This window comes from Sceloporus occidentalis, unplaced genomic scaffold, assembly GCF_023333645.1.
Source record: "Sceloporus occidentalis isolate IW3139 unplaced genomic scaffold, rSceOcc1.0.p SCAF_131, whole genome shotgun sequence".
In the NCBI taxonomy this organism is placed as follows: Eukaryota; Metazoa; Chordata; class Lepidosauria; order Squamata; family Phrynosomatidae; genus Sceloporus; species Sceloporus occidentalis.
The window spans coordinates 2,766,375-2,787,532 of NW_028317111.1; the positions used below are offsets into that span (position 1 = coordinate 2,766,375).

At 40.2% G+C, this 21,158-nt stretch overlaps 1 protein-coding gene across 1 annotated transcript; it reads right to left on the bottom strand.

The window, feature by feature from the left end:
• Positions 1-6,150: 6,150 nt before the first annotated feature.
• LOC149281537 (squalene synthase-like) lies at positions 6,151-14,155 on the bottom strand. Its single transcript, XM_089499198.1, has 8 exons — positions 14,057-14,155; positions 12,476-12,573; positions 9,672-9,855; positions 9,375-9,503; positions 9,051-9,242; positions 7,676-7,852; positions 7,323-7,475; positions 6,151-6,366 (listed from the first exon to the last, which is right to left on the bottom strand). The coding sequence occupies exons 1-8, from the start codon at positions 14,153-14,155 to the stop codon at positions 6,151-6,153; spliced, it is 1,248 nt and encodes a 415-aa protein (XP_089355324.1).
• Positions 14,156-21,158: the final 7,003 nt, after the last annotated feature.

Here is a 21,158-nt window from a genome sequence, read left to right on the forward strand (position 1 = left end):
GTCCGCCCGGTGCTTGCCTGCTCTGTGTCCGTCTTGTATGGAACTGGTTCTCCCTATAATCCTGGCACCTTCATTTGCTAGAGCACTGACACACCCACTCCCCCAAGGCATCCAATCACAGTCCACTGATTTCTCTGTTTTCACTTTGGAGAAAAGCAGATAGTGAAGCTGCCAGCGTGTACTGAATTATATATTGGAGGCCGTAGCCAAAAGGGCTTAGGGAGTCTCTTGGCACCCACTGGACTGGGTTGTTTGGTTCAGAAGCTAAACTCAGTTGTCAGGACTGTGCTGATTTACTTGTGTTTTAATGAAGGACCAAGTATCAATCCAAGATATATGTCATAAATTAGCAATGACGAAATAGGCCAACCCAAAATAGCTTCCGGCTACTCACAGGACGGTAAAATCGAAATGAAAGAAACTTTGGTGCACAAATTTATAAAATAGTATTCATATTGTGACATATTATTAAAATAATGTTTGAATGTATGATGCTTAAAAAATACCCAGAACAAAATGTTCTGTGCATTAACTAACATTTTTGTACAGTTGCCAAGACATGTGCACAAAACAAAATCATACCGTACCGTCTTAAAAGAAATCAGAAAAGAAATCCAGAATATTAAGTTCAACAATAATAACAAAGTAACGTAACATCAATATTCTCTTGGAATTTTCCATTCTTATTATACTGGATGTATATGTACATTTATCAGTCTAATGTAGGGATTTTTTGTTTCTGTATCTTTTTTTTTTTTCAATTTTTTTTTTGTGTAGACATGTTTTATCTAGGTTGGAACATTCAGAAAGTTTGGCATCCTGAAACCCAGTAGCTTAGTGAAACCCAGGAACTTAAAGTCTTAAGTTATGTTGGAATTCATAAAACTAACTCAACAAACAACAGGAAACAAAAGAGATACTGGGAAACTTGCAAAGCTGACTCACACGGGATAAAATATCTCTCTAGGAATAGGACCATCAATAATGGTGGAAAAACAATTATTAGTGGCGTATCTTCCGATAGTAGGGGGACCATAATTAAGTGATGGATCTTCATGTGTCAGGAAGACCAACATTAAGGGTGGCTCTTCTTGGGATGGGAGGGCCATCATTAATGATGGATCTTCCTGGGGCGGGAGGACCATCATTAATTGTGAATATGTCTCTGGTGAGGGGGCAATCATTTGTGGTGATTCTTTGTGTGGTAGGAGTAGTTCATTATTGGTGACATGTACTGTGTGGTGTTTACAACAGGAGATAACTAGATCCTTCCTGTGGCAAATGGTTGATGGTTGATCTTCGCGTGGTGGGAGGAATAATATTAATGGTGGATCTTATTATTGCACAGGATCTCCACTTTTCAAAGGCTGCTGTAATTCTTGATGGTACCGGTTTTATCCCATACGGTGGTCCAATGGCTCCTTTATGTCCCTTAGTGCAGTACTCCTTCTAGTACACTTTCCTGCATTTTGCTTCTCAGCCAATTAGAGATGACGTTTATGGTATGGACCAGAAGCAATTGGAGCACCTCTCTAGTGGCAAGCGTGACCTAAATGAAAGGGGGTGGATTTGAGCCAAACCAGATTTTGTTATTAATTATGTATACATTTATAGGTTAACATAAAGGATGAAGAGATCCAGTTGGCATAAACGTGTACTTTCATACATTTGATTTCCCTTCATGACCGTACAGTGATGCTGGAGGGGGGATACTTGGGCATATGTTGACTTAACATTTAGAGCAATAACAGTGAACTATAATTCTTTTATAATTTTTATTTGATGCATTGTACAGCCAGACACTTTAACTGTTCAACAAGTTATCTACCATGTTATCAGGGGTGGGCTGATCCAAGTCAGACTGGCCTATTGTGAACAATTTAGGACCGGCACGGGTAGCAGGAGGGTCACATAACGTAAGGTTATATCACCCCGTGGTAAAAGTGTGTCTTAGCATGAATGTATACGTGTTAGAGTTTCTGTGTTAGCATAGATGTGGATGTGCAAGTGTTTTTGTTCTAGCATGAGTGTGTAAGTGTGTGAGCATAAATATGTAAGTGATGTGAGAAGTGTGTGTATGTAAGTGTGTGTTGTGTAGTAGTATGTGTAAGGATGTGTATGTGCATAAACACTGTATAACACCTCACACCAGTGAGACCTGAGAGGCAATCCAGGTTAAAACACACATTATTATTATTATAACAATTTTAACCTCACAAAACATTGATGGAGTACAGAAAAATAAGAAAATTACTTATTTGGAAAAATAAAGACCAAAACGAATTTAGTGAGACGGTCAATCAATCTGCTTGTTCATTTCCTGTATTTAACCCCTTAAGGACCGGGCTTATTTTTTATTTTTGTACCCTGTGGGACCGAGGCTGTTTTGACACTTTTGTGGTGCTTGTGTTCAGCTGTAATTTTCTCCTCACCCATTTAGTGTACCCACATAAGTTATATATTGTTTTTTCAGGACAAGATGGGCTTTCTTCAGATGGTGAAAAACATGGTGAAAAATTGAAAAAAAATACACATTTTATGACTTTTATTTGAAAAATCTTTTACTCACCTAAAAAAACAAGTAAAAAAACTAGCTAAATAGATTCTACTACTTGTCCTGAGTTTAGAAATACCCAATGTTTTTATGTTTTTTTGCTGTTTTTTGTAAGTTATAGGGCAATAAGTACAAGCAGCGTTTTATGATTTCCAAACCTTTTTTAACAAATCTGGTCAGTCTGCCTCCATCTCCTCTTTGGAACATCTTTGAAGCCGGTTAACTCAATTTAACCCCATCAAACCATATATTTTTGAAAACTAGACACCCCAGGGTATTTCAACCCTTTCCATTCAACCCTTTCCATACAACCACACTTTGTAATAGTAATTCTTTTTTCACATAAATGGTAATTTAAACACCAATAGGTGTTTAGGTGTTCTATGTATGGTGGATGTTGACGCCCCGGGGAGGGGCCAGACATAGCCCCCGATGCCGATCTCGGCGTCACTGAATGCCTCGACATCGAGGCATTACAGCAACGCCGTTTAAGCGAAGAAAGTGATCTTTCTAAATACATAGACATTAATATGAAGTTGGTCCCCCCTTTGCAGCTATAACAGCCCCCCACTCTTCTGGGAAGGCTTTGCACAAGCTTGTTTTTTATTTTATGTATCCAGAAGCCTTCTCTTTGAGATAGCTTTCTTGACACATCTTCCCCTGATAATATTATTAACAACATGTTCTATCCCGAAGAAACACTAGCTATCCCATTAAAGTCAGAGAAACAGGATATTTATTAGATTTTGTTTTAATGTTGTTTATATATATATTTATATATATATATATATATATATATATATATATATATATACATATATATAAAATATAAATTTACGACTAGTTTCACCTATAACCTTACTCAAAAAGTTCACTATCTTTAGGCATTTTGCTACTTATTTTTGTACAATTGCTACTGTGAAAACATTTAAAGAAACCACCGTCCTTTAGATCCTTATTATTTTGGGTTTTTTTGTTACCTAACTTGGAGAATGTTTTTAAAATGTCTGTCTTTTTCGTAAAATTGATTCAAAAGACTTCCGTCTAGGGGCACTTGTAACGACCAATCTCAGTAACTCAAAAAAACTAAAATGACATATACGGAATGATAGTGTAGTATGATCAATAACCCGAGAAATTTAAAAGAAACGTCCAACAGGATGTTTCTTTTAACTCTTTCCATATCTTTTACATTTTACTGGAACTGGATGGTTCCCCTGATGGTAACATCACTGCGTAATTATTTTTAAAAGTTACCACATTTTTATAAATTTTTTTCCCATTTTTTTTTTATTATTTTTAAATATTTTACTTATGTTTCGAAAGCTGGGCTCCATTGACTTGCATGGTTGCATGCGGTACCAGTATTCAACCCCCGATCTTGGTATTGCTGAATGGCTTGACATCGAGGCATTGCAGCACTACAGTTTAAGCAGAGGAGCTTGTTGAAAGATTATAGAGGGTGGTTTTTAATGGCACACTTCATCTGGACAAAGGTCTTAATTGGAATGCCTCAAGGTTCTGTCCTTGGGCTGATTCTTTTAAACCCTTGTTCCATGCTGTCATGAAAAAAAGTAGGCTAAAAACTTATCATTACAAAATACCCAAATAACTGAGAAGGGCAGCATGCAATGATGCAGATTACAAACAAACAGAGTTAATGCAAAGTAGATTACCTGTAGATGAGAGAAGAGAGATGACAAATCAGTTCCTGGTGATTAGTATGAGTATGCAGTGGAACAAATCCCTTGGTAAACTTCTAATTATTGGTGCTTAGGAAAACTGGCACTTTGATGGAAAGTCAGTCCGGATATGTCAGTAAGCTATAAAGTTAGAGGAAAAAACCCTCATAGAATAACATATAAAGAAAAAAGCAAGCTAAAATGACTAAAATATAAGTTTTATTAATATTATTAAAATTGTAATTCCCTCTTGCAAACACTTCCCTGCAGCAGATAAAAATAATACAACAAAAAAAACACATACACACAAATATTTGTTCAGACCTCCAGCACTCAAAGTTACGACCAGCATATGTTTTACACCATATGTAAACCACAATATGCAGATCACATGCAAATTAGTTATAACAAAACCCCACCAACTTACACAATACTGCCATCAGCAGAACCAATAATATTGGTCAGACAGGCAGCAGGAAACTGGGATCTAGTTCTTGCTCTCTCACTGTTGCCACCTTGTACCTCTGATCATGAATCCAAGCAAGGGGACTAGATATAGCACTGGAATTAGTGTCCACTGTCGCCTGCTGGAAGTATGTAATGCAATCCAGGGGTCCACTGTCTATAATGGGAAATACAGCCTCCAGGCGCCTCGCAAGTCACCGAAGCCTCCGTGACAAATATAAATCTACATCTAGCTCACCCAGGGAGAGATACAGGTTAAAACTTTTTTTACAAAAAATCCCACATTATGTATTTTGATTCAAATGATTCACATCTCATACAAATACTATGACATATAGAGGAATAAGGAACGCATTACATATTTGGTTAATATAAAAACAGTACCGTTTTAAAAGGAAGGTCGAACAGCTTGCTTGCCTGATCCTTGTCTTATGTAAAAATGAGTAGCGTTTCATGTACAAATGCAGTTTTATTTTGCGTAAGAATTTGGTAACCTTTCCCAAAGTTTTGTAGAGAATTCTCATTACTTAAATATCTTTCTACATCTAAACCCCCTAAGGGCCAGGCTGATCAGGACAAGAAGGGCTTTCTTTAGATGTGATTGTATCATATAGCTTACTATTAAAAAAAAAAAGTATAAAATATAGTGAAAAATTAAGAAAAACTATTCTGACTTTTTTTTGAAAAATCTTTTACTCATCTATAAAAGCTAATGAAATAAACTGCTAAATAGATTCTACTATTTGTCCTGAGTTTAGAAATACCTAATGGTTTTATGGTTTTTTTGCTATTAAGTCACGTTTTGCTATTTCAAAAATTTTTTTTCCAAATTTGGTCATTCTGCCCTAATGTGCTATTTGGGACATCTTTGAAGACAGTGTGTCCTTGGTGGGGGAGGTGTCTTCCGTGTCCCTGAATGCCTCGCTATCGATCGTTGATCGCCTCTTAAGCGCTTTGAAATCAGGTGTCCACCACCATATTTCAACGCGGAGGTATTACACCAACACCATTTAAGCAAAGAAAGCGATCTTTCATCGCTTTCTAAGATTTTTTTTAATGCCATGACATGCCAGGCACATTATCAGTCATTAACTGACCGTCTTTCCGTGATGTGCACATCATTGGTCGTTAAGGGGTTAAAGTATACCTCCCAACTTCTACCCCACAGTGGTGTTTGGGAGGTAGAATGTCAGTGCTAGCACAAAATTCACAGTATACATTAACCAGGGTCCCAGACACTAGATGAGGATGTACGTGCTTTGTTCTTGTTTGAATACTTTTCCCCAGGAAAGAATTTCTAGGTCTAGCTTCCAGAAGGTCCATACAAAAGCTCTCAGTGAAGCAGCATGTTTTTAGGCTTGCATAGAACAAGAAGTATTGAGCTGCCATGTCATCTGATGAATCACTAAAAACACCACTTTACCTCCATGAGCCCTGCGCATGCTTAGATCACTGGCTAGTGTGCTCTTCTTCGGACACCTGGGACACCGTGCTCAGGTACTGATAACTGAGGGCAGCCAGAAGCATAACACAGGACAGGTAAATGGGGGGTAAATGATTACGTGACACCGCTGAACCACTGGGCGAGCACAGGCTGCGTATGGAAGAAATCAGGTGCTGTGTCTTGCCTGACGTGGGGTCTGTCAGGGGGATTTTCTGATAGATCTGTAAACGAAATACAATTATATATATAAGGTATTTAGGAAATTCTGTTTCAGCTTAGTGAAGATTACTTGTACCTTCATACACATCACGTGAACAACTGACACCTTGCCCTAAGATATTTAACCTTATGAATGCCTTAGAAAGGAACTTCAAAGTAATAAAACGGTCGTTACGGCAAAAAGGTGCACTTGATAACATTTCAAGACTTTACATGTACCCATCTTTCAAGCCCAATACCCAGGTTAAGTCTGCCTTTAGTCTAGTCGCTGCAGCGCTCTTTGTACATTTGTTTACTGCCTCAGTGTATGTCATGTTCATCCGTTTGGGCATGGTGTGGTGTACTAATGTTTGGGGTGATCCTAATTTGTGTCTAATAGCCTTTTTCAGGCTAGTAGTAACTGTGTATTCCACCACTTAGATCCATACTGTTAATTTAATGAACCGCAGGTGCAAGGCTTGGCAAAATGTTAACGTTAACGCTTTGTATATTTGGTATTTGGTCACTGTGTCTCATATCTTTTGTTTAGTCCACCATGTGATTTCAGATTTTCAGGGTTTCGTATAAGGGACGCATTTGCTCTCATGGACAGAGGCATGGCTGTTAAGTTTAAGCATTATAGGCAAACTTAGAAGCAAGGCTGGTGGGGGTGCCAATATGCGCAAGGCATCACACACATTGGATCCCCAAGGCCTGGCATTAGTGCAGAACTTAGCTGTCTGAGGTACAGCTCGTTTGGGTTATATATTTAATGCACCAGTCATGTTCATGTATGTGATTTCCTGCATTCCATTTCACTTTTATGGAAGGCCAATAAGTCCATTTGCCTTGCAGCAACAACCTGAATGGGCCCTTTCTCATATGCTCTGTAATTATACAAATACACCTTTATATCAAGGAAAGAAACAATGCATTTCTAACAGATGTGGGTTGATTAACAATGCGAAAACGGTCTTACCTCTTCAATATACTGGAGCATGATGGCCCTCACAGCGTCCATGTTGGTGGCCTCCATCATTACAGTGACAGCCTGTCCCTTGCGGATTTTCACAACACCTTTGAACACTTGCTGGTTGTTGTAACACGCAGCCAAAGTGGCTACAGCCAATACCTTAAATATATCAATAATAAATAAATAAGAAAAAATGAAGAAGAATAAGAAGAAATGTATGCAATTGTGTTTACAGCAGCAACCATGCATTTTATTTAAGCACAAGGGAAATAGTTTAATAAATTTAGATATGCAAAAAGGTGAAACATCGACAGTTGCTCTTCGATGGTTAAATATTACACATAAATCTAGGTACCCACCAGGGGGATGGCGCAGAAGTTGAAGACGCTTTGGTTTTTAAGCCGTGACAGGTATGTGAGGACGTCCGGCACATGGTTCAAGGCGTTGGTAATCAACTCGTTCAAACACTGCACAGCCGGGACGATGTTCTCTGGCTTTGCCAAATCTGAGAGCTTCTTTCCATACTTACTCCACACCTGGTGCACAAACAAAGGGGAGGTTAGAATGCTGGTTATAATATGCAGGGAAAATCATACACTAAAGTACATACATGCAGAGAACGCCGTTACTAAACATGTCACTAGACAGTGGCTCCCAGTTGCACCACTGATTAGAGGCAGGAGCTGACATATGTACAGCACACGACCCCAGAATCAGCTTGTCATGGTGTGATCACACAAAGCTGAAAGTGTTCATATGGGTGCTTGCAAGGGCCAAAAATAGAGTGAAATGAGTAGTTTGAGGTGGCTTACAGTATGCATGTGCTCCCAACTGTCTGGCTTCGTGCGGAACAGTCCCGCTTTTGCTATCCTATCCTGCTGAATGCTACCTCTGTCCCATATTTCAGGAGAGAGGTAGAGCTCTGCGGGATATGGGCCGCGTGTGCTGACACTCTATCTCCCAAGTAACACTCCCCCCCCCAGCGCCCTGATTAGTGAATGATAGAAGTTAGGAGGCATGAGTTTACAGCTCCAGTCCGTGAGGTTCATAAATTGGACAGGAATGATGTGTATTCTCGCCTGGAAACAACTACTTTATTGACTTGGAAAAATAAAATGAGACACCTGAGCTCAGGGTGGGACAGCCAAAAAAGTGGCCTGTTTGCAGTGCTTGAGGCATGGAATTGTGCACCAAGCTCTTCATGGTCTAACACCTTCTACGAAAAGACCATTACAGGTCTTTCTGGGGAGAAAACTTCTAACTAAAATCATTATGTGAAAAAAAAGTACCGTATCTGCTCGATTATAAGACAACCCCCCAAAATCTGAATATTAATTTAGAAAAAAAAAAGAAAAAGCCTGATTAAAAGACAAGCCTATAGGAAAAAAAGTTTTACTAGTAAATATTAATTTATGTAAACTATTTTCATATTTAATAAAAACTATGATTGAGGAAATATTTTTTTAGTTTTTTATTCTGCCCCCAGAAATGCCTTATACCCCCTATATGCCACTCTGCCCCATGATATGCCTTTTAACCACCTATGACAGGGGCGCAAACAGGTTATGCATTTATAAGGCGCACCAATAAAAAGCACAAGTTTATGGTCACTAAAGTCCAAAATGTCTGCTCTCACATTTTACAAGAAAACCACCACACAAAACTAGAAATACCGGTATTCCCTCCACCTCACCAACAGTAGAACTGAAAAGTGAACTTGGTGTCTGTGCCGACCTCTCTAGGCCAGAACTCCCGACCTTCCAGTTGATCTTCCAGGTAGTCACGGATGATGTTAGTTTTTTGCAGAAATAGGCCCAAGCTGTTTGCAAGTTTTTTATCCAGGCCAACAATGGCATCTTCCAACTCTGATGCCGAAAACAGCCAAGACAAGCCAATCGCCACCAGACCGTTAACAGAATGGCAGTACTGAAAATATCAAAAACAAGTTATAAAAACATAATCGCTACACAACAGGTAGAAATGATAACAATGCTTCAAGAAATATTACATTAAAATGTATTGGAAGAGCATCTGCAATTTATTTTATGTTCCTCTCACTCTATCCCACTCCTTCAAAGAGTCCATCTTCTTCTCCAGGAACTCGACCATCCCCTCTCCCATCTTGGCGCATATGTCTGCAATAACATCTTGGTAAACAGCAGCTAGATTTCTGAACTCCAGAGAGATCTGAAAAAAAATATTGAAGTCTATAACTAGGTCTTGATGATACACAGACTTTAGTGGAAACTGATCCATTTATGCTAGATTAAATTGTGGATATATATACACACACATACACACAGTGTGTATATATTATAAGTATATAAATATATGTAATAGATAAGTTATAAGTACCGTTGGGAAGTGTTCGAGAACCTGTCGGTGCTTATCTTTGCTCTCGGTGAATTTCCACTTCGGGTCATACAGGTAGGTGTGGAAGTTACGTAGCATTGGGATCTTTCTCTGAAGGCTAATGGTCATATCGTCTTCCACGGTGTCCAGAGCACGCATGACCAAGTAAAGTATGCACACGGCATGCCTGCAAACAGGAGGGAAAAAAATGTCTGCATCTCTGTTTAAAGGCAGGAAAAAAGATCATATTGTACAGAGGGAGTTTGGTTAGTTTTAGGACTTCACTAAAAAGCGAACATGTCATCAGCAAGATTGCAGAGTGCACTACACTGTAAACGAAGTACATTTTTGACAGATACAGTAGGTTTGATAAAAGCAATATTAAGTAGAAGGTGCATTATGTTTTTACGTCATTTTAGCTGGAGCCCATGAGGTGTCATTTGAGTCGCCCAACTCCCCAGTCCCACTGAGCTCTTCTTCAGTCCCAATAAGCAGGACAGAGGTAGAGCTTGGCGGGACAGCAGGATAATCTAGCAAAATTGGGACTGTCCTGTGCAAAGCAGGACAGTTGGGAGGCATGGTTTTCACTCTGCTAACACTTCCCACCCCAGATACTATAGGTCTACCCGGAGGGTTATCTTTTTTTTTGTGTACTTTAGCACGACAGAGTGTTGCTATCTGCCTGGATTTTGATGAAGGAGGAAACTAAACTCTTTCAGTAATCAGATTGCCCAATACTGCTGTGTTGAGAAGATCTAACTCCAGTAAGAAATCTATTTATTTACAGCTCCTGTATTTGTCACTGACACCCCAATAGGTGTTATACCACTCATGCATAAGTTTGCCGAGTTATTTAAGAGCTAAAAGGCCACATTTGGGAGGTGCGCATGGTTTTTTCCATTTTAACATCTGGTCAGTCTGCGCTCATGTCCTATTCGGGACATATTTGACCCCGTCCAATTCTATTTACACCATCAAATCATAAATGTTCTTAAACTAGAAAACCCATGGGTATTTCAAGTGCTAATATTTTAACCGTTTCCTTGTCAGGATTCTTGGGAAGATACAGAGCAGATTTTAGCACCTGCTCATAAAAATAAACTTTTTTAAAAAACTATTTTTTTTTTACATTTTGTTGGAACTGAATGGATCACCAGATAATTATTTTTACATGTTACCACATTTTAATTTTGTAACTATTTTTATTTAGTTTTTTCTTACATATTTTACTAATCTCATTATGATTAGAAAGTTGGGCTCTATCAACTGCATTCTAAATCTAGGAATGGCAGTAGATGTGATCCATTTGGATTCTACTAAGGCATTTGATACGAGTCGACACAACGGTTACTATACAAATTGGGGCAAATGTATTTACTTGGATTAAAAATTGGCTAAAAGATAGAATGCAAAGAGTAATGGAGTAAATGGGGAAAAAAGTAAATGGAAAATGTCAAACTGGACCAAGGTATTGAGCGCCGTAGCTCAGTGGTATACCTGGGCCCTCTTATTTTTTATTTGTTTATTAATGATCTCCCATGTTGCATTGAGAGACATGTTTCAGTGTTTGCTGATGACACAAATAAGTGGAATAATACAGTTTAACCTTGAGGTTTTTTTCTCTGCAGGATTATTTAGACAAAGTAGGGGACTGGGCAGAGAAGTGGCAAATGAAGTTCAATGCAGACAAAAGTAAAGTTATGCATTGGGGGGGGACAATGCAACATATAAATGGGGGGCATAAGAACAATGCAACATATACTTTAAATTGTATCTGTCATGGAAGCCTTTGTGTCCTGGGCTCCTGGAGGGGCTTGAGGGCCAGCCTGCTTCCTACAGACTATGGGGTCTGGCCTTGGAAGGAGTTCTAGGAAGGAGGTTACCATATTGCCTCTTTAAAAGTCAATGGCGGGCCTCACCTTGAATATGCGGTGCAATTCTAGGCATTGGCCCTTAAAACGGACATTATACAACTAGAAACAATGCAAAGGAAGGTTCCAAGATGAATAAGGGGATTGGAAGTTTTTCATTATGAGTAAATTGCATTTATATGGAGATGCATTGGAGCTATATAGAAGAAGTTCTATCAGAATCAACAGATGTCTTCAATAAGGTAAAAAGCAGAATATACATGGCTATAAATGACAAAATAAACATTCCTGTTTTAGAGGTTTTTGATCAAATGAGAAATCTAATTGCCTTTTGGAGCAAAGAAGGATTTTTTCTCTCCCCTGAAACGGCAAAAATCAGAAAACAGCGTAATTGGGGTTTTTGCCTTCTTTTGGATTAAAAGCAGGTTAGGTAGAAGGGTTGAATTTGATGGACTTTCACAGAGGTTTCAAGTTCATTAAGTCATCTTATAGTTTTTTTTTGCCCCTTTTGCTAGCTAGATGTCCCCCGCCTGAAATTCCCCTCCTCGTTGGAGGTTGAGTCCCTCAAATTAGTTGTTCATTAAACTTTGAACCATTAGCTAGGCTAATACACCGTTTGGTGTACTGGCAATAAATTCTTGTTTCGCTAACCATGTGTCTTCTTTTCGCTCTCTTCTAGACCCACCTGGTATCTCGGTTTTGGCACACTTCAGAGTGAATTTGCCTATATCTCTGTCCTCCTTCTCTCCATTCCCACTCATTTGTCCCTACCAAAAATAATAAAGACAACAGCTGATAGAATGCAAACTGTGGTAACTTAAGGATGTGCACTTTGGCTACATTTTAGAGTATTTTGCTTGCAGCCGAAAAGCCTGATACCTCTTATTGCAACGGAGCCACCTATCTGTAAAGAGTTACGCGTTTTTCTTTGCTCACCTCAATTCCCCATCCAAAGCCTGGATGGCGGCCGCGAAGCTGCGACTGGTTTCCTTCAGGTACCTGTAGCAGGTCTGCAGACTGTCGCTCATGAAGTCCTGTCGGGTAGGGAGAGACAGGATAAGATCTACATGTGGCCATCGCTTGAACAAGGAGAACAGTTCATGCTGGTCTTCAGCTAAATGTGGAGTAAACTTTCTCCTGGGCTGGGGGGACTCCAGCGATCATGAGCAGGAACGAACTATGAACATGAGCAATTGTAGGTCAACCTCCCCTCTCCCTTCTGTCTTCTAAGGTTCCACCATATAATTTAATATATATATATATTTTATAGTGTTAGCTTAGTTTGGTGGGTGGTTAGAGGGAATTGGTTAGGAAGTGTAGATTTTAGAGGTTTTGTTTCTCTCTCATAAAAATGGAACATGTCTACAATGCTGTACAAGCGTACTGCATTCTGGCGAAGCCACTCTTGACAGCTACTACCTGACGTGTTTAGTGTCAGATATGGAGCCAATATCTAATAGGTTAGATGTTGATGCCCAGGTTCCGGCTGGTAAATTGAGGTGTACAGAACCTGTGCTTGACCAATGTTGGGTGCCCCCAAATATGTGAGACACAGAAGCCCCCTCTTATTGTGACTCCTGGCATCAGATGTGACATTGCTAATTAAATATGAATAAATGAAATATAGCCGTGAATATATATGTGATAAATATTTAACCTTATTAAATTATATTAATTTCATATGAAAATGCATGGATAAATATTTTATAATAAATAAATACAGGGGATAAATATATATAAATATAGTAAATAAAACTGGAAATTATTTTTGCGGCTGAGTTTGGCGGCCAAACAGCTGCATTAAAGTTCTCCGAAACGCTCCTGATGACAGACTCTGGGTCATCTGCTTTACAGAAATATATATTTTTGCGGGTATTTTTTTTTAATTATTTCTTTTGTTTAAAATTAGACAAAATCCAGTATCCTAAATGAAAAAAATCCACAGTTTTGAATCCATAATGTACACCTTATGACGTGTTTCCTATAACTGCTGGGAAAGTCTGGAAATTCTATAAGAGTATGGGTATTTCAGAAATCAGGACACCTGAATTGATACATATTGGGGGCATTTTCTGTCGGAGTGGAAACAATGAAATTTTTTATTTAGTTTTTCTCTATTTTTTACTGAATGACCAATGTTTTCAGATAATCGCATAAACATGGTATGAAAAGAAAAGTAGTACCTCTAGGACAGGAAGAAAAGCCACTTCTGTCACCTTATTGTGACACCTCTAGGGCAGAAGCTCTAGTGAAGGTGTCTTGCTCAGTGCTGCCACCTCAAAGCAGTACCTCTAGGACATGTACATTAGTCACTTCTGTCCCTTTATTGTGTGACCTTTAGGACAGGTGTATTAGCCAGCCCAGTAAAGGTTTAAGCTGCTATTTCTTGTTACAGGTGAGATTTATTAGAGATCCCCCTCAGCACAGCCATCCGGAAAATGATTCAGGACACGGAATACCTATAACCACCTGCCAAGCTCTAGGACAGGAAGCCGGCATCCCTCCTGGCAGACTTACCCGGTCCCGCTTCGGCATCACCGCCCGGCAGCCGCCCATCTTAAACCTGAGAAGGTTATAAATCTCCTCCGGGTGCCCGAGAGACCTGAGGAAGTCCATGTCCGCCCGGTGTCTCCCCGCCGTCTGCCCAGCTGAGGTGTGAGGGATACTCCTCGGAATCCCGGCATCTTCAAGCGCTACTAGTGATGTCCGGATCATGAACGAATCGTTCATTTGATCCGGTTCTTTTTAGTGATCCGGATGAGTCGGTTCACTAGACTGAACGATTCGTTTGTAGCGGTTCAGTCTGTGAATCATCATGCAGCTGTAACCTGATCCTAGAGCTGTGAGTCATCTGCAGAGCACTCAGACACAGACTCTGGGGTCAGGTTACAGCTCATTAATTCTCACAGGAACGATGACTCATAGAGTCAGAGATTCGTTCAAAGAGTCGAATGATCCGAAGAGTCGAATGAACCGAAGAGTCGAATGAACCGAAGAGTCGAATGAACCGAAGAGTCGAATGAACCGAAGAGTCGAATGAACCGAAGAGTCGAATGATTCGAATCTTACAGGGATCCGGATCTTACAAGGATCCGAATCTTACAGAGATTCGAATCATTCAGAGAAAATCACTGATACCATACTTTTATAAATAAATACATTAATAATGTTCACACTGCCCCCAGGATTTAGATTCCCCTGAGTTTGCCCCCCTTTACCTATAACTGCACCTACAGTTAACTTTATTAAATTAATTAAATTAACCCTCAATCATCAGCATAAAATTAACCCTTATACCCCATCAACCATAACTGCCCCTGAAATTAACCGTAAAGATCCCATTAACCATAACGGCCCCTGAAATTAACCCTAAAGACCCCATTAACCACAACGGCCCCTGAAATTAACCCTAAATACTCCATTAACCATAACTGCCCCTAAATTAATTGCATGTACTCCAGATAAATTACCTAATAAATTGGTATGGTTGATGGGGTCTTTAGTGTTAATTTGGGGGCAGTTATGCTTAATGGGGTGTTTAAGGATAATTTAGGGGCAGTTATGCTTAATGGGGTCTTTAGTGTTAATTTAGGGGCAGTTATGCTTAATGGGGTGTTTAAGGATAATTTAGGGGCAGTTATGCTTAATGGGGTCTTTAGTGTTAATTTAGGGGCAGTTATGCTTAATGAGGTGTTTAGGGTTAATTTGGGGGCAGTTATGCTTAATGGGTCTTTAGTGTTAATTTAGGGGCAGTTATGCTTAATGAGGTGTTTAGGGTTAATTTGGGGGCAGTTATGCTTAATGGGGTTTTTAGTGTTAATTTAGGGGCATTTATGCTTAATGAGGTGTTTAGGGTTAATTTGGGGGCAGTTATGCTTAATGGGGTGTTTAGGGTTAATTTGGGGGCAGTTATGCTTAATGGGGTCTTTAGTGTTAATTTGGGGGCAGTTATGCTTAAAGGGGTCTTTAGTGTTAATTTGGGGGCAGTTATGCTTAATGGGGTCTTTAGTGTTTATTTGGGGGCAGTTATGCTTAATGGGGTGTTTAGGGTTAATTTGGGGGCAGTTATGGTTAATAGGGTGTTAAGGGTTAATTTTAGGGGCAGTCATGGTTGATGGGGTGTTAAGGGTTAATTTTAGGGCAGTCATGGTTGATGGGGTGTTTAGGGTTAATTTAATGGTGAGGGTTAATTTAATTAATTTAATAAAGTTAGCTTAAGGTGCAGTTGCAGGTAAAGGGGAATGTAAATCCTGGGGGCAGTGATTATGAATGTATTATTTATAACAGTATGGTGACATTCTCTGAATGATTACAATGCCAATGAAGGCAGAGAGTCGTTCAAAGATCCGGATCTTACAATGATCCGGATCTTACAATGATCCGGATCTTACAATGATCCGGATCTTACAGTGATCCGGATCACTGTAAGATTCGGATCCCTGTAAGATCCGAATCTTTGAACGACTCTCTGCCTTCATTGACATCACTGGAGGCAGGGGGGAGGATTCATAATGAAAGGGGCGGGGCCAATCGTTAGTGTGCCTGCACGGAGTTACTGGAAAACAGTAACTCCGTGCAGACACACTGAGTGATCCGAAGATCCGGATCATGAATCGGATCATTTCAGTGAACGAATCGAAATGATCCGATTCACTTTAATGATCCGAACTTCCCATCACTAAGCGCTACAGCATCCTTACCGGCACCGCCCACTCCCCCGCAGCATCCAATCACAGAACCGCCAGCATATTAGGTACTCTGACGCGCGTTATTGAACTGAGAGATATTGCCAACCAATGATGGGTATGGGCGGGGCTACATGTTATATAACTTATACTTTCTTCTTGCCCTGTATTTACCATAGAGAGCACGTGCGTTGTACCGCTAAAGGTATATGGCATACAGAGGGTTAATAGCTGAGGCTGCGCAGAATTACTTTAAAAAAAAAAACAAAAACAGAAATGACATCCAAATTAAAAAAAAATAATTGGGCTATATAGCGCCATCACATTCCATAGCACTGTACAAAAATAACATTCACAATGGAATGCAATGGAGCCCTGTAAATATAAAATATAAAAATGTAAAAATTGTTCAAGAATAAATACAAATGTAATAACAAAATAAAATGACCCCAGTGATGCCACCAGTTCTGAGAAAATGTCAAAAAATGAAAAAGTAAATGAAAAACCAGATTAACACAAACACAGCCATTGTCTCGAAGGGTACACAATTTGAAAGAAACAGGCAGGACATTTACGTTTCACAGGGCCGCCTTTCACTAAATACCCCCCCCCTACATGAAAAAGACAAGTGAGGGGATAATAAAGGTAGACTTCGTACAAGTGACCTCACTGGCGAAGGCATATTGTACATACTCTGATCATACGTGACCTCACTTGCTGTTCTGCCCCCAAAATTGTTATTGCATGGGAGGTAAGATATCATGAGGCTTTCCAAATCGTTCATGAAATCCTGGTAACTGAGACACATTTGGAAAGAGCATGCGGTCAGAAACTAAATTCAGTTGTCAGGACTGTGCTGATAATTCGGGACATAGGGAAGCTACGCCTACACTGTTCCAGAAAGCAGACACTTAAACACTGCATTTTTCAAGAAAACAACAATCATGGTTACTGGTGTTTTAATGAAGGAACAAGTATCACTCCAGGATATATATATACACCAACCCAAAAATTCTTTAAGCTACTCGTAGGATTGCGTCACACATTTACATTAATGCTTTTATATTGATGTGAGAAAATGTTTGCACAAATTATACTCGGGTGTAGCATTTCTTAGTGAAACGTTACAACGTCGGACGCTGTCATAATTCCTAGAACAGAATGAACTGTGCATTAACTGACATTTTTGTACCACTAAATATCAATATTCTCTTGGAATTCTCCATAAAAAAATGAAAATAAAATAAACATTTTAAAGTTTACCAGTCCAATGCAGGGACTTTTTGAATGTCTGTTTCTGTATCTTGGTGATTTTTTTTTTTGTGTCTGGAAAGCTGATCATATTGACGCAGTGCCTTTTGGAGATTACCAGTAGAATCTTGGTATCTGGAATGTTTTTAGTAACATTTTAAGTGGAATCCTGTGTTTTTTGTCATCTACACTCATTGGCCACTTTATTAGGTACACTGTGCTAGTACCGGGTAGGATCCCCTTTTGCCTTCAGAACTGCCGTCATTCTTCGTGGCAGACTTTCTAGAAGGTGCTGGAAACATTCCTCGGAGATTTCGGTCCATATGGATATGATGGTGTCACGCAGTCGCTGCAGATTTGTCGGCTGCACGTCCATGATGCGAATCTCCCGTTTCACCGCATCCCGAAGGTGCTCCATTGGATTGAGATCTGGTGACTGTGGAGGCCGTTGGATTTCCGTGACCTCATTGTCATGTTCAAGAAACCAGTTTGAGATGATGTGTACACTGTGGTCATAAAGGGATGGACATGGTCAGAAACAATACTCAGCTAGGCTGTCGTGTTTATACGAAGCTCAATTGGTATTAAGGGGCCCAAAGTGTGCCAAGAAAATGTCCCCCCACACCATTACACCAGCAGCCTGAACCGTTGATACGAGGCAGGTTGGATCCATGCTTTCATGTTGTTTACTCCAAAGTCTGACCATCTGAATGTCACAGCTGGAATCGAGAATCATCATACCAGGCAACATTCTTCCCGTCTTCCATTGTCCAATCTTGGTGAGCCTATGCGAATTGTAGCCTCAGTTTCTGTTCTTAGCTGACAGGAGCGGCCCCCGGTGGGGTCTTCTGCTGCTGTAGCCCATCTGCTTAAAGGTTTGACGTGTTGTACGAGTTGGTATTCTGCATACCTTGGGTGTAACGAGGGGGTAATTTGAGTTACTGTCGCCTTTGTGTCACCTCAAACCAGTCTGCCCATTCTCCTCTGACCTCTGACACCAACAAGATATTTTTATCCCCACAACTGCCGCTCCCTGGATATTTTCTCTTTTTCGGACCGTTCTCTGTAAACCCTAGAGATGGTTTGGGTGAAAATCCCAGTAGATCAGCAGTTTCTGAAATACTCAGACCAGCCCGACTGGCACCAACAACCCCCATGGAGCGTTCAGAGTCACTGAAATCCTCTTTCTTCCCCATTTTTATTTTTTTGTTATGGGTAAATATGCCAGTCTGGATCTGTATGTGTATGTGTGGGTGATCATGGATGTGTATGGGTAAATTATTATTATTATACTTATAAAGCGCCAACAGATTCCGCTGCGCTGTAGAAGATGAAAATTTAACTCTAACATTTAACATACTAACAGAGGTCTGTAGAGTCTGAGATTTAACTCTTGCTTTTTTGCAAGATCTGACCTTGGGTGAATTTGCTGCAACGTCCACTCCTGGGGCAACTGTTTTTTGTTTTCCACTTTTGAATAATCTTTCTCAATACTTTGAATAACTATACATCATCTCCATTTTCTATATTAATACGGCCTAAGCAATACATGGTAATATAGCGTGATGGAATTCCTAAAACGTATGCCTTTAGTGTTTTTTGAATGGTATTCTCTGGGTATGCGCTGAATTCTTGCTCTGTTTTGTCCCTTCAATTTATTGTCCATCTTGTGGAGCTTTGCAGGGGTGGAAAATGACAGTAGCCCAAGATGCTCACAACAGTGGCTTCTGGCTGGCTTCCACAATTTCAGGCTCCAGTTTGTGTGTATGATCTGTCCTTAAGAGTCCCAGAGGTTTCATCAGCTAAGCTAAATACACATTAAGCCCGCAGTCATTTGGCAGCCGTTGGGTTGTAGGTGCTAATTTCATTTCGCTTGATTTAGCACCGTAATCAAGCTGACAGGCTTAATATGTAAATCGTCGCTTCTTTAGATCACACAGTGCCAACGCGCTCGCTGCCGTAACTCACTTCAAAGGCGTGTGTGGATCTTCCTCGTCTGAAGATGTGACCTCCAAACTGTGCAGCTTCCTTGTGGACGATAATAAACAGAATGATAACGACAGGGCCGGCCCAAGGCAAAATGCCGCCTGGGGCGAATTTTAAAATGCCGCCCCCCCCCTTATCTACCCTTCCTCTCCCTCCGTCCCTGCCGCCCCCCCCATTATCTACCCTTCCTCTCCCTCCGTGCCCCCCCCCTTGTACTTACCTTTCAGCAGTCCTGCGGCGAGCCTCCCTGTTCGGTCTCGGTGCCGGCTATGAGGAAATCTTCCGGCACTCAGCATTACAAGCCGGCACCGAGACCGAACAGGGAGACTCGCCGCAGAGGAGAGAGAGAGGGGTGCCGAGCGGGTACTGACAGCTTGGTAACCGAAAACCACTCGGTGCCCCTTTCTCTCTTTCGCTTTAAAAAAAAAAAAAAAAAGGGCTTGCCGCCCCTTCAAAAGTGCCGCCTGGAGCGGTTGCCCCACTTGGCTCCATTGTCGGGCCAGCCCTGGATAACGATAGAACAATTAGTAGAGCGGGCGAGTTATTCTAGTGGCGGCTAATAATCCTGAACAGGATTGATATTTCTACGAGGTTGCATTAGAACTGAAGCGTCAGGAATCCATGGGCGGCAATATGAGATAAGCCGCAGAAAAATCTGTAATTGATGTGGAGTTTCTGGCGGGGCCCAGTCTAGGATAGCCTTCCTTCGTGCCATCGTGAGATGTTTGCGGCCTTTGGTGATACAATGTCCCAGAAAAACAACTTTTTGAAGACATAGCTGTAGCTTTGATTTGGATATTTTCTATCTCTCCTCCTGCTCCACCTCAAAACTAGGACACTTTGAAGATATGAGATACTATTAAAAAAATCCTCAAGAGCCTATTTCTTTTATTAAGTATTACGATAGAATATGGATAAAAAGACAAACTTTATAATGTAAAGATTATGTATACATGGTTACCAGCAGGTAATTCAGGCAAGGGGAAAGATTGCCCAGTTGAGCTGTGCGCCCCTTTGCTGTTTATTATGCCATATTTTGGCAGAAATTTGTGGCAAGATGGTTGCATGCAAGCATTTCCTTTATAGGGAAACACCCAGGATTCTCTGGTAATCAATTTTTGCGGATATTTCCTGAATACATTGCTCATAATTAATGTTACAAATCCAGTAGCTAATAACTAATATCTACCCCCTAGTTGCCGGAAGTATATGAAAACTATATGTAAATGAGGTATCTTGATAATTGAGGCATTACATTTTGGGGGTGTTGAACATAAACTACAGTGAAACTATACATTTTTTTTTAATAATTTTACAATATATGTTGCATTGTAGTATGCCACGGGATCAAAAGAAAGCCCTGTCTCCCATATATACAGTAAATAACTTGAGTGCATTAAACGCGAACAAGAATCTTGATTGAACAAAAGATACGGTAATAATGGGAAAAAGGCTCTTGTTACCAAAACCCCCTCATTTCACTTCAGCATATAGAAACTTTTATAATATCTCGACATCAATCTTATAAGGAACTTGAACAGGCTACTGTTCTATCTTAGTACACTGCAATAAGTGACTTTGTTAGGCTCAATTTTGTATTACCATTTATTAATCACCAATAAATTATTCACCACACAATTTTTATGGAGTAGTTAACACATAAAAAATACACGCAGGCACGACAGGAGCGGAGAAGC